This window comes from Streptopelia decaocto (genome assembly GCF_964273445.1).
Source record: "Streptopelia decaocto genome assembly, chromosome: 8".
In the NCBI taxonomy this organism is placed as follows: domain Eukaryota; kingdom Metazoa; phylum Chordata; class Aves; order Columbiformes; family Columbidae; genus Streptopelia; species Streptopelia decaocto.
The window spans coordinates 1,741,167-1,754,102 of NC_138662.1; the positions used below are offsets into that span (position 1 = coordinate 1,741,167).

Consider the following 12,936-nt stretch of genomic DNA (forward strand, 5'->3'; position numbering starts at 1 on the left):
GGGGTCGGGCTCTGCTCCCCAGGAACAAGCTCCAGGAGCAGAGGAAACGGCCTCAAGTTGCGCCAGGGGAGGTTGAGGTTGGATGTGGGGAACAATTTCTTCCCCAAAGGGCTGTGGGGCATTGGAACAGGCTGCCCAGGGCAGTGCTGGAGTCACCAGCCCTGGAGGGTTGGACAGATGGACATGAGGTTCTCAGGACATGGGACAGTGCCAGGGGTGGGTTATGGTTGGACTCCATGATCTTGATGGTCTTTTCCAACCAAAATTATTCTGTCATTCAGGTGAAAACATCCACTCCTGCCATAGTTCACAGTGATTTGCAAATGATTGCCTTATGTGAAGGTGACTTCAGTGACCGTGCTTGCAGGTATCCAACAGTATCGTTAATCTTGATGATCACATACAAGCATGACTTGCTCCTTTTAGTTAGGAACGTGGAGTTGAAACAAAGCCTATGAATTTTGTGTGTGATATGAGCAGTGTAGGTTTTTTGTCAGGGAGGAATGAGGGAATTAAACACTTGATGTCATTGTGTTTCTCTTGGTTTAGCGTGGCCAAAGGCTCCAGTGGGGTTACACTGAGCTGCACCACGGGAGACCAGGGGGTTTGAGCTGGAGTTGAAGTCTGAAGTGGAACTGAGCAAAGCGACTTACCCGGGACCTCCTGTGGGAACCCACAGGGCCAGTGTCCAACAAGGTGCTCCATTTAGAAGTTAAAAACTCCATTTCCTAATTTCCACCCCAAATCATTAATTTCTTAGAGAACTGCAAACCCTTGTTTCCAAACAGCTCTGGTTCTGACACATGCTGTGTGGCAAAAGAGAAATTTCCTGCTGGGCTCCCTCTGTTGGCTGCTAAATTCCCCTGAAACATTCTCTACATCATTATCAGCCCACCAAAATTAATATTTCCTCCCACATTTCTGAGGGATAAAAGGAAGTTTGTTTTGTTGCTGTAGACTAAAGCATCCCACCGAATTTCCTTTGCAAGAGCTTTTCTGGCACTGGGTGCATCCCGGAGCATTTAGACTCGGGGTTAGGGGATGAAGGCGGAACGTGGCCCATGGGCTCTTCCAGCCTCCTGTAATCCAGGAAGCGCCCTGGGCCGCAGTCATTAGCGCTGGAATTCTTGCACAAACACTGATTGCAGACCTTCATTTAAAAAAGCCAAAGGAAATGAGAGTGCTCTTCAGAACATCATAAAATAAATAAACAGTGTAGATTATGATTTTGAACCTGACAAAAGGATAGTGAGGAGTACATTAGGATACCCCAAAAAAGAAGAGCTGGAAGCCTAAAACAACTTTTCCGTTCTTTTTAAGCATCTCTATGCACTAGTTAGAAACTCAGTGAAACTTGAAGGTTTCCTTCCTCTGATGTTCAGAATTTTTTGGCCAACAGTCCTGAGCCCTGTCCAGCTGAGCGCAGGGCACATGTTTCCCCAGAGCACATCGGGCTGCTGGGGCTGCTGGCTGGTGCTGTGATGGCTGCTCTCACCTGTGCAAGGTGTGCAGGGCCCTGGGGCTGGTGCTGTGATGGGTGCTCTCACCTGTGCAAGGTGTGCAGGGCCCTGGGGCTGGTGCTGTGATGGGTGCTCTCACCTGTGCAAGGTGTGCAGGGCCCTGGGGCTGGTGCTGTGATGGGTGCTCTCACCTGTGCAAGGTGTGCAGGGCCCTGGGGCTGGTGCTGTGATGGGTGCTCTCACCTGTGCAAGGTGTGCAGGGCCATGGGGCTGGTGCTCAGTTGTTAACATCTCGCGTTCATGTCCTTCAAAACTTGTATTAGGAAACATTGCAGGGAAAATGAGCTGACACCAGCAGCTGGGGATGAGTCAGTGAGTGCATCTTCCCAGTTTGTTTCAGTAATGTTCTGAATATAGATGAGCTTTCAGTTCACAGTGAACAACTTCGCTGATGAATTTTACTGTGTTTCTGCTTTGCATGAATTGGTCATGAAGAGAAAGCAAATCTTGGCCTTGTTTTTTTTCCTCAAAAGGATTCAAAGTGTTTCTGTGAACAATTTCTGGCTGGGCTCTCCTAGGGTGCAGCCCCGGGTGCATATTTATTATCTGTGCTGATGCGCTTGTACCAATTGAAACAGATCAAGCACTGTTCTTCTGCTTGGGATTTTTTCTCAGTTATCAAAGTTGCAAAACTCAAATGCCTAAAAGCTCACAACTGCAACCTGAAAGTGAACTTGGGGGTTGGCTCCCCATGGCTATTCAGAACCAGTTCCCTCTCATGGGTTAGTTCTGCCAGGATGTGTGTCTAAACCTGTCATCCGTGCCCCTGTGAAGAAGATACGATTCAGATACAAGCGTACAATCCTCCTTTGTGACCTTACACAACAGCCCGGTTTCTACTGTGACTGGTATGAAAGCAAATTCTGTATTTAATTGGGTTGCCTGATTAAGGTGTGTCCAGCGTTCTTAAGCAATTGAACACCATAAAGGCACAGTAGCTTGGCTTGTCCTTGATCAGTGTTCCCCATCCAAAATAAAGACCTTTTTCACTACTACACTCTTAAATTTTGAAGTAGCAACATGTCTTGATGGATGGCTGTCCCTAGTATTGCAGTGTGGGGGTTTGAATAGTTACAAGGTGAAAGTAAGTAATTTTTTTCTGTAGATAAAGGCACAGGGGTAGGGGAAGCGCATAAGCTGAATTAAGGCCTTACACACACATCCTTTTGCCTCTTTGTTTGCTTTTATTTAAAAAAAATAAATATTATTTTGGTAATTTCATTATCATTACAACCTCAGCACAATCAGCTGAGAACATACTGAAAGTGCTCGGGTTACTAAATGCTTGAGTTGCAGCAGATTCAGGGATCCTGCCTAAATTTCCCAGGCGCTCGGACAGACAGTCCCTGGCTACATCCCCTGAGAAACACTTGAAGCTTAAGCAGGGCTGGTGGAATTGCCGGCTTTGGAGCAAGGAGCCTACCTCGCCACAAAAAGGAGCGCACAAAGAGCACGCTCTCCCCCAAGATAAAACCCTTTAGGCAGGAATCACAAGTGTAATCAGAACCAGGCTTTCCAAAGCCTCAGCTCTTTTGAAAGTTAATAGAATAAATATACTCGGTGCAATATCTGGGGAAGGGAAGTTGAGGAAAATGCAGCTGAGACTCTGCCGAAGGGCAAGGAACGTTGTGCCAACTTGAGTTAGAATTGGAGCCGATAGAAGGATGATGGTGAATGAGCTGTTTCACTTGAAACTCGCTGACAGAAGGATAGATCCAAACGAGCCCGTTTTTTTAAAGGCAGGAAGAGGAATTGCTTAGGGTTTTAGTTGGTGAAAAAGGTTAAAGAATTCATTTAGTTGGTTCCCCTCCCCCTTCTTTCAACCTGGAGCTAATAAAGGCTGCTGTCATGGAAACGTTAAAGACCAAACATCGGCTACATTATCTGACCTCTGGCGCAGGTAATACAAGTTTTGACTTACAAGGATTATCCAGAACTAAAGCCGGAGGGAATATAAGGTTGCTATTCATTCACACTTTGAAGAAAATCTGCCAAACAATCCTGGCTGGGGTTATGTTGATGTATGTCTCTATTGTACAGTGCAGAGTAAAATGAGAACATTCAGTTTGTTTTATCCAGTTTTTCTTTGTGCCTTTGGGCAGACACAACTCTCTATGTTTTGCCAAGCAAGCCAGCATAAGGAATTTATGAAAAAAAGAATAATGTAGGAAACAGAACGATTTCAGGTTGAAATGGAAAGCAGATGCCTCCCAAGGAGCGAAGGCAGCAGAGCAGAGCTGGTCCTGGCTGACGGGTGGGATGGGTTTCTAAAGAGATGCAGGTGACCTCGGGGGAAGCAGGAGAGCGTAGAAAAATGCTGTATGAAGTTTAAAGCGAAGGCAGGTTGCTGCGAGTGTGGTGGACGATGGGATGGCAAACTGAGGCCAGTCGGAATGGGAGAGGCGATGGAGAAGAGGACAGGAGCCTTAGGTACTGGACTGAAGCTGTGAGATGCGCGTTGAACTCTCGGCTCTGTCGGTATTTCTGCTGCTATCTTTTTTGTTATTTCCAATGAGAGGAGCCTAAAAGTCTAATGAGTGCCCGTGGATTGGCAGTGAGCTAAGGCAGGATTTAATTGTGGAAACGCTTGAGCACCGCTCTCATTTCAGTGAGAATGAGGGTCAAATACGCTCCTGAACACGGCGGAGCCTGCAGTAACCTGCACAGAGCAAACCCTGCGCTGATTTATCCAGGAGCAGGTCCTGAGCAAAGCTGAACCGGCCCCCATGACGCAAGTGCGACTGGGTTTGAAGCGAGAGCAGCTGGGCGGTCACCCTGCCCTCCCCTGGCTCTGCCAACACAAACGTTCTTCTCCTCTTCACCTTAACTCATTAAAATGTCTTCCTAGCCAGCTCAGATAAATCATGTTACACTGCACAACCAAATGGTGAAATTCAATGAGGGAATTTAATAAACCCTCTCAGACTGTTGATAAGATAAGAAATGACAAGCTATTAAGGAGTAATGCTACAGTACTTTTTTTTTTTCATTTATTAAAGCTTTAAATGATGAAGAGATTGGAGCAGAAAAAAGACCCACTGGAAACAGGTATTTTTATGTATTTGAAGAACTCCATCAAGTTAATCGTTGTTCTGTGAAGTTATTCTTCACTATTTGCCGTGATATATGGGATTTTGTTCTCAGGCAGGTATTTCATAAGGAAACACAATACGTTCTCCTATAGTGTGAGCAAGCAATTCTCGTGAAATGTATGTGCAGGGTGCATTGTAGGCTTAGATACCCCTTCCTTTAAAAGGAAAGATAGACATATATAAAACTATAAACATATTTTCAAGGTGCTTTTTGGGGTTTTTTATAAGGGAGCGGGGAACTAGACAGGAGTTCTGACTAGACAGGAAAAGCAGCACTCTGCTTTGATCCCTTCCTTGACCACGTGTGCTCATGGGACGCAATGGGAGCTGCTTTTGTGCTGCTCTAGTACCGTTTCTGTTCTTCCTCCACTCACCTCTGGTGGGTGAGGATGGTGGCAGCGGGTGAAACCAACCTGTCCCACTGGGTCGGCTTTCACACCGTGTAACGCTTGTCTCTTGAGGTGTGAAAGGGTTTATACCAGCCCACGTTGTGCAGTTGCTTTTTGCAGAATTGTAGCCTGAGAGTCCCGGTTTTCAGCTTCCCACGTGGCCGAGCAGTGAGACCCTCCAAATGAAGATGTGTCGTAGTGGAGCGCCTTGTGTCTTGAGGTTCCACATCAAAGTTAATCTGAATGCACAAACTCATTTCTTTCCAAGATCCTGCGTTGTTTGTTGGGTTTTAGTTCCCCTCCTACCTCAAAGAGAAAGTACTATAGGTTTGGGGAAGATAAATGATTTTTCTCAGGTACAGGAGCTGAAGAGCTCCAGAACAAGAGCTCAGGTATGGAGGTATGACCGTGGCCTCCTTTGCATGTGAGTGCCAATTTGGCAATTAACAGCTTAAATTAAAGCCAGCAGTGAAGAGATGGAGCTGTGTGGGGCTGACAACATCCCGCTGCCCCTGAATGCCAGTCTTACCTGTGACTCATGTTTCACCTGGATAGAGGTGCACTGACTTTCCCTGGCTAATAGGTAATCTTATTGGGGAATAATACCAGTTTTGAACTTAACCTACAGCTTAGATCAAATGGTTATATCCAAGCCCCTGCACTGCATCTCTCTATAGATAAAAATTACCATGTAAGAGTATTGGACTAGATGATCTTTTGAGGTCCCTTCCAATCCCTAACATTCTGTGATTCTGTGATCATGACTCCTATAATAATTTTAATAGAAAGGAAAGTAATTGTTTATTTTAACTGAATGAAATCTTGGTAGTGTCAAAGGCAATGGCCAAGGTTTAACCCATCACGTGCCACTGGTGGGTGGAAACCTGGATGGGTTGATGAGTGATGGTCAGTGCATCGGGAGGGAGCGCTCATGTCTGAGGGTTTGGCTGTGTGTTCTGCTTAGGCAAATAAACATTTACAACAGGAGAACGGTGCATAAAACGCGCCTCATAGCTCCGTCAGTGCATTTACCCCAAGAGTGGGTATTTGCACAACAGGAGATAGCAGTTGATTCAAATGTACCGCAGAACCGAAGTGAGAGTGGAAGCAAGCAATGAAATCAGAGGTGTGAAACCACATAAATGTTCTGAGTGGAAGTTCAGGTGAAGCTGAAATCAGTGAAACTTTACTGTCACAAAAAGTTCCGGCAAGAAATGGGAATATTTTATCCCGTCTTGACCAGTCATAGATCTGGCTGATGTTTTATCACTCTCACAATGTAATCTATGAACACTCAAGGGCAAAAAGGGAGGAGGGTTTTTGAAAATCCCTTTTTTTCTCCTGTCCTATTCTGACAAACTTATGGTTCACTGTGCGAGCGGGGGGAAATAATTTAGTAGCCTTTGACCATGTGTTTTCCTCAGTGTAATATTTGAGCTTCAGCTAAACTTTCCAAAATACACACACCGCCCGGAGCAGATTTCTCTGTCTGCAAGATGAGCTGCGTGGATGTCGTGTGGCCCTGGAAAACCCAGCCAGGTCTGGACCCGGTGCTGGGACAACGTGACCTGTTAAACCACAGCCAGGGAAGAGTTAAAATTCTCAGGAGGGGAAAAGGTTTCTCTAAATAATTGCATTACATTCTCCATGTCTCTAAAAGACAATACACGAACTTTTGAGATGAGGCCAAAATGTACTTAAGCTCATATCTTCAGAGTGATGTAGAGTGATAATTGTGGGAGATAAGTTGCTAAATTGAAAACAAGTGAGGAGACTTGATGATGTTTTATAGTACAGCTTGAAATAAACTACATTTTTTTCCTAGTGAGGAAATTAATAAATAGCAAATTATCTGTTCACAGGTGTCTTATGAAGTATCAAGGGCACACACAGTGTAACAAATATTCAGGATTATGGTGTTCTCAGACACAATTACTTTATTTTTTATGAGCAGATGCAAATCTAATTCTCAATCTGTTAATATCATGAGAGCCTCAAATAAACAGAGCTCTGTTTGAATGTATCAGTATTTCACAATCTATAGTCTCCATCCAGCATAGAAGCTGTGTGATCTTCAGTCTTGTGTATGTATCTTGTTGTGTATATTTGCACGTGCTAATGTGTAATCAAAATATCCTAAATCCACACAAATGACTGTTAATCCTATTATGAATTATTCAGTTTTTCTAATTCGTGATTGAGATAAAATGCAGTAGTTTGTTCATTTTATTATAAGTGCATTCTAGATTTAAAAATTCATAAGCTCGTAACAAAAGGCAATATATCTTGTAGATATGACTGTTTAATGATGTGGCACTTCAGTACAGCAATCTGATACTGAGTCTTTAGTGAGGAACGAGTAGTTCATTTTTATTTGAATTATAAATCATGTAGATTACTGCAATACACATTAGTAGATTCTGATGTATTCTTGTGTTTTAAACCTAGCAATACTGTAGCAACAGATGTGTTTCAGCATGTGGTAAAATGAACGGGGTTTCCACCAAGGGAATACATTAAAACTATGTTGAAAAACTGTGTTATAGCAATGATTTGTTACTATCTGGTACCAGGTGTATTTCCTGCCTAGTTTAACTGTGTATATCCTCCCTCTCATGTCATATAGCAACTCTTACATGTCATACAGCTTTCAAGACTCAGTTGTATTTGTAACATGGTTAATACACCGCATAAATGAGAGCGTTGCCTGGCCTGAAGTCCAGCTGTGGTTGTTCTGATGCCACATGTCCCGTGTGTGAGCAGGAATGGCATTGGGCATGGAACCCTCTGCAGTGGGGCTGCTTGGGGTTGTTTCTCCCCAAAGCCTTAAAGAAAATGAGATAAAATGTACAAAAGTTATGGGAGGAGCGGGGGCCATCCTTACTTTCCTTTCCTCCTTTCCTTCTTACTTTCCTTTCCTCTTTTCCGCCTTTCCTCCTTCGTTTCCTCCTTCGTTTCCTCCTTCGTTTCCTCCTTCCTTTCCTCCTTCCTTTCCTCCTTCCTTTCCTCCTTCCTTTCCTCCTTCCTTTCCCACCTCTTTTTCCTTCCTGTTAGATACAGTTTCTTAAAGTCACTTTCTCATGTGCAGACATTTCATGATCACAAGCCCCATATTTTGCGTGTGTTTAATTTTTCTAGTTGCTTTTTATAAAGCAAGCCACGCTGGTGATGAGAACTTTCCAGTTTCCAAAATGTTACCGTTAATTTAGGAGATAATATTACAAGCATAAAGGAATAGTCTTCTGCTGAGGAGGTTTGTAGTGTTTGTGTAAGTGCCAATATTTTCTAACATTGAAGATCACAATTCACTTCAACTGCTTACCCTTGATATCCACTGACTACTTAGCTCTCCAAGACACTTTATAAAGTTCTAGCCTTGTTTGAAACATAGAATAAGTGCTGTAAAGACTGCTAGCCTGGGCTGGCTTTGTCTCCTCTGCATTGTGCAGCGTGGGTACCCAGATGTTTTGAGTTGTAGCTGTTTCTAAAAATGTCTCGCTCAAGTGTTACAATTTTGCAAAGAAAAATTATTTGGCTTGATACCATATACCGAATGCAGACAAAAGAAAGGGTTGTGTTAACTTTTTCACGGCTGGAGAAGCTGCCATCTCAGTTGAGCTGGGCTGACGGCAGAGCCTCGGGTCAGCCGCAGTGCCATTCCCGACAGATCCAGCACGCTCAGGGCCGGTCCAGCAGCGACAGGCTTCCACATGTTGAGTTGTGTTGAGTTTTGCACCTTCAGCAACGGCATTTCTCCTAAAATCCCTGTAGAGAAAGAGGTTCCTCACGCTCCTGGTGTAAGCAGAACTGATTCAGGAGGGATTTATCTCAAAAGTGACTGGGGGATCTTGAAAATCCATCGTTCTGCAGCGTTGGGTTGCTGGATGTTGGTCAGGGAGTGATACCCAAGGAGCTACCCAAGCTCCATTGCCCCCACACATCTCCTACAACTCTGTTTGGGGTGGGTTTGTCTTGTTTCTTGTTAATGGTAACACCAAACCATGTCAGAGACTGGCCCAGAAGGATGAATAAAATGCACAAAGTGTTTCTTATATCCATAGAAATGGTTTTGAAAGGAACTGGAGCACTTCTGATGAGCCAATGGAGCAGGTGCCGCTTCAGCTCCTCAGCCCAGGACCATGGACTCTTGTGGAGAACAAGGAGCCTTGTGGTCTGATAGACCATCTTGATTCTGTGTATTGACATGAATATCAGTACTGCGAAATCACAGCTCCCAAGCAGTTGTAATGCACCTCATGTCGCTCTAACATACATCTCTTAATCACTTTCTTACCCGGTATCTGTGTAACTGTTCCCAAAGCCGACAGCTCCTGCTGTGGCCCCATTAGCTGGTCCACTCATGAGTAGAGCCCATCCATGGCGTGAGCGGGTGCAGGAGGGACCTTCCCAAATGTCTCTGCTCAGTCTGATGTGACCCAAGTCTGTTGTATACTGTCCATGTAGCATATTGCAAATCTGCTAGGTTAAGTCATATTTCACTGTGACTTGAAAATTTACATCTTAGTGCCCGTGTTTTACGTCAGCTCATTAGCAGAGTCAGAGTTACGTTTCTCAAACCTTTTTTGTTACGATTTTAAACTAGCTGAACCGTCAAGTTCAGCCATAGGACACTGCAGGTATATGTACCCCAGGCAATTCTGGGGAGTGAAATTTCTCCATTGGTCTTATGGAAACAATTTCTTAATGCTATGTATGCCAAACCTACTAGAAACACCCTTGCAAAATGCTAAGACCTTTAAGGGACTGTGACAAGAAATGTGCTTCAGTTTGTTGTTATTCACCAGTGAAACTTCGTATTTATAATTTGGTATAAGAGAACTGCTGCCACTTGCGTGTGCCATAGGCCAAGCTTGTGTTTTGTTTGTTGTGAGCTTTGTTTGGACACCTTCATGCTGCCCAGCTGGTGGTGCAAAGGCACTGTATTGACTTATTAAACTTGCATTGAGTGGCCAAGCATGATTTTTCAGGTTTTTGTTCAGAGATGTCAAAGGTGGAGTTGTCTTCAAATCAGTTATGTCTTTTATTGTATTTAAAACTCTGATTTGCTTCTGCTGTTCCTCCCTAAAAGACATTATTAGGTGTCAAGATACTGCAGGTATTAGTTGCCTCTTTCTTTTGCATGTAACTGAATGAAATGTGGAAAGGAAAAAAGAAAAAAAATTAAGAAAAAGCTGAACTATTGTTATTTTAAAGATCTTCTCAATTAAGAAAACAGAGCTAAATCCAGCCCATTCCATACAAAACATTCTGGGTGTGTGTTTTCTACAGGTTCCACAAAGGAATTGATTGAGAGCTGCTGTGGAGCTGGACAACAGTGGGCTATAGACAACGGGGAGTGCACAGAAATCCCTGTAAGTGGAATGGATGGTGATATTTGCAGGTACGTAAGGCAAAACCAAGCATTTTAACTTAACATAGAGAGCAGCCCTTTAGAAGAAATGAAACGATTGCACAATTCGTGCGATGTTCAGGACACTGGGAACCGTTTCATTCATTGTATGAATTGCTGGTAGACTGGCAATATGTCTTGCCAAATTTGAAAGAAGGATTTCCCCCTCCCTTTCCCCAAAGTCTGATCTAAACAAAAGCCTTTTAAGGTTTCTTTTCCTCTCCCATGTGGGCAGAGCACAAATTTTTGTTTTCCAGTTTTGTGTGCATCTGTGGAGCAGCAGATAAATAGAAAGGCAGAGTAGCTAAATGTGTTTGTCTTCCACTTGGCAAGTGCTAAATGCAGTGATTATCCGTCTCGTTAAACGATGTGTTTATTGTCCGATATGAATGGCTGCGGGTTCTGACGCCCGTGTCAGCGGCATCTGGGCTGAGTGAGGGTGCCAGGTCCAAACCGCACAGCAAAAGAAGAATGGGTGCAGGGTGACAGGGACCATGACGCTCCCTGCCATTCACCCCCCCAGTCTGAAACAGAGGGAGGCATGAAGGCAAAGTTCTCTGGTGCTACATAAGATAGATAGATTTCTCTAAGAGTAATCCCAGCATTTTCAGCATTAAAAAAGTTTGCGGTCATCATTTTTATCCAGGGTAGTATCATCGCACCATTCTGAAATTACTGGGAGATTAAAATCTAGCCCCTATTGGGATCTGGCATGACATAACCAACTGTCTGCCAACTGTCTGTGAACTAAAGACAGATTAAAAAATTCCAGCCTTGGCCTAAGTAGGTGCAAATCCAGTATGTTAATGAGTTGCACCTGCACATCTGAGGCTGGGTTTAGATGAAAAAGCCAGATCCTAAATGTATCAGTCCCTGTGAATCTGTTGGGATTTGGAAGCAAAAGACATCAGGAGTTCAGCTGGTTTACTTACAAAATTTCAGTTGTGTCCCTGTTTTGAAGATTTTAAACCACCTGTAAATATTCCACATAAATAAGATGTTTCATGTAACAAAGCATTCGAACTCAAACCTCGAAAGCTCAGACAAAACTGTCCTGCTGGCACTGGAGCTGTGCCCGTGTGCCGCGCTGGTCACCGTGCGGGTCCAGCACCATCCTGCACCGTCACCATCCGGCGTGCACGCACCCACCAACGCGACTCGGGATCTAAAGGGTTCAAAAAGTAGAAGATAGATACTAATTCTAAAAATTAGTTACCATTCTGCCAGGATAGTTGTCTATACATCTTGGGTTTGACAAGCGACCATGAGTGCACTGAGGGATTGATTTTTCCAGCTGAAGCAAACAAGTGATGCCTCCCCCGTGTCTGCCGAGGCCGAGGCTGTTTCTATAGAGATTGCGTGTTGAGGTGTCTGGTGTTTCCAAATGCCATTTTGGGGTTTTCAAGTGGCAAAAACTTAAATGTTAAAGCTACTTATTGATGTATCTTGATGTCTCTGGACATTTTATATTAGTGCACCAACGCATTGCACCTTTGTGTAATGACCAGCACCACTAATGGCAGGATGGGAACCCTATTAATAGAGATGGTCACGGTCAGGGTGAGCATCAGAAGTGCCCAGGGGAGGGTTTGTGCAGAGCTTGGCTGCAGACAGACAGTGGGGAGTGATGTGTGAAACATGATGTCCCCCCTTGGAGCAGATGTAACGCCTGGGGCATGATGATGCTTTTTTGGTCTGCCCAAGGGTTATATGCAAAACCCCACCACAGTTCAGTATAAATTTTCCCATTTCTCCAGCTCTCATAAATGTCATACAGCGAAACAAGTTGTGCTTATCTGAAGTCTTTTTTAAGTGTGATTTGTTTGTTCCCTTGGATGGTACAAACAGTGGTTTGGTTAAGAATCAATAGCAAGTTACCTGGAAATGACTGCTGCAACAGAGGAGTCTGCTGCAGCTGGGGCCACCTAAAAGAGATCGTGTGTAGTAATTACACGAATGGACTTGAAATAAAGCAAGTTACAGGAAAGCCTTAGACAGTCAACTGATAGATGCAAAAATACTCCCCGAGCTTGTGCCACTGGCTGTGTCAGGAATAGGATGTTAGGCTAGATGAAATCTCATCTGACCCAGTGTAGCAGTTCTTATCTCCTAATTGGAATGTTTTTATCGTAGCAGAGCAATGTTTATCTGGTGGCATTGACATCAGCTGTACCAGTGTGAATCCGGCTTTCTGCTGACACTGTGTCCCCATTAGACTCACATCAGTTTGATCACATTGACGTCATTTCACTGATCTTAACCTGTTAACTCTCTCCCTAAAGCAAAAATGTTCTGAATCTTCTTCGAACCGACAACTCATGTGCTCTCCTAAGAGGAGGTTTGTGAAGAAGAAACAAGAGAATGTGGTTAATGCTGTTCCCAATTCATTTGCTGCTAATAGAGTAGCTGAAGCTGAGCTGTGCTGATATACTTGAAGAAATACTAAAATTAAAAATGGCCAGTGATACTCCAGATAATGCTGTTTCTACTATGTATTTCATACACCAAAGGAATTTCTCTCAGCT

At 43.9% G+C, this 12,936-nt stretch overlaps 1 protein-coding gene across 3 annotated transcripts in view; it reads left to right on the forward strand.

Annotated features, from left to right (window-relative positions):
• Positions 1 to 12,936, forward strand: part of FBLN2 (fibulin 2) — a 98,912-nt gene that overhangs the window by 53,407 nt on the left and 32,569 nt on the right. For all 3 annotated transcript variants that reach the window (XM_082060055.1, XM_082060054.1, XM_082060056.1), the window contains exon 3: positions 10,291 to 10,402. In XM_082060055.1, the coding sequence (XP_081916181.1) occupies positions 10,291 to 10,402 (112 nt within the window). The remainder of the gene's footprint in view (positions 1 to 10,290; positions 10,403 to 12,936) is intronic.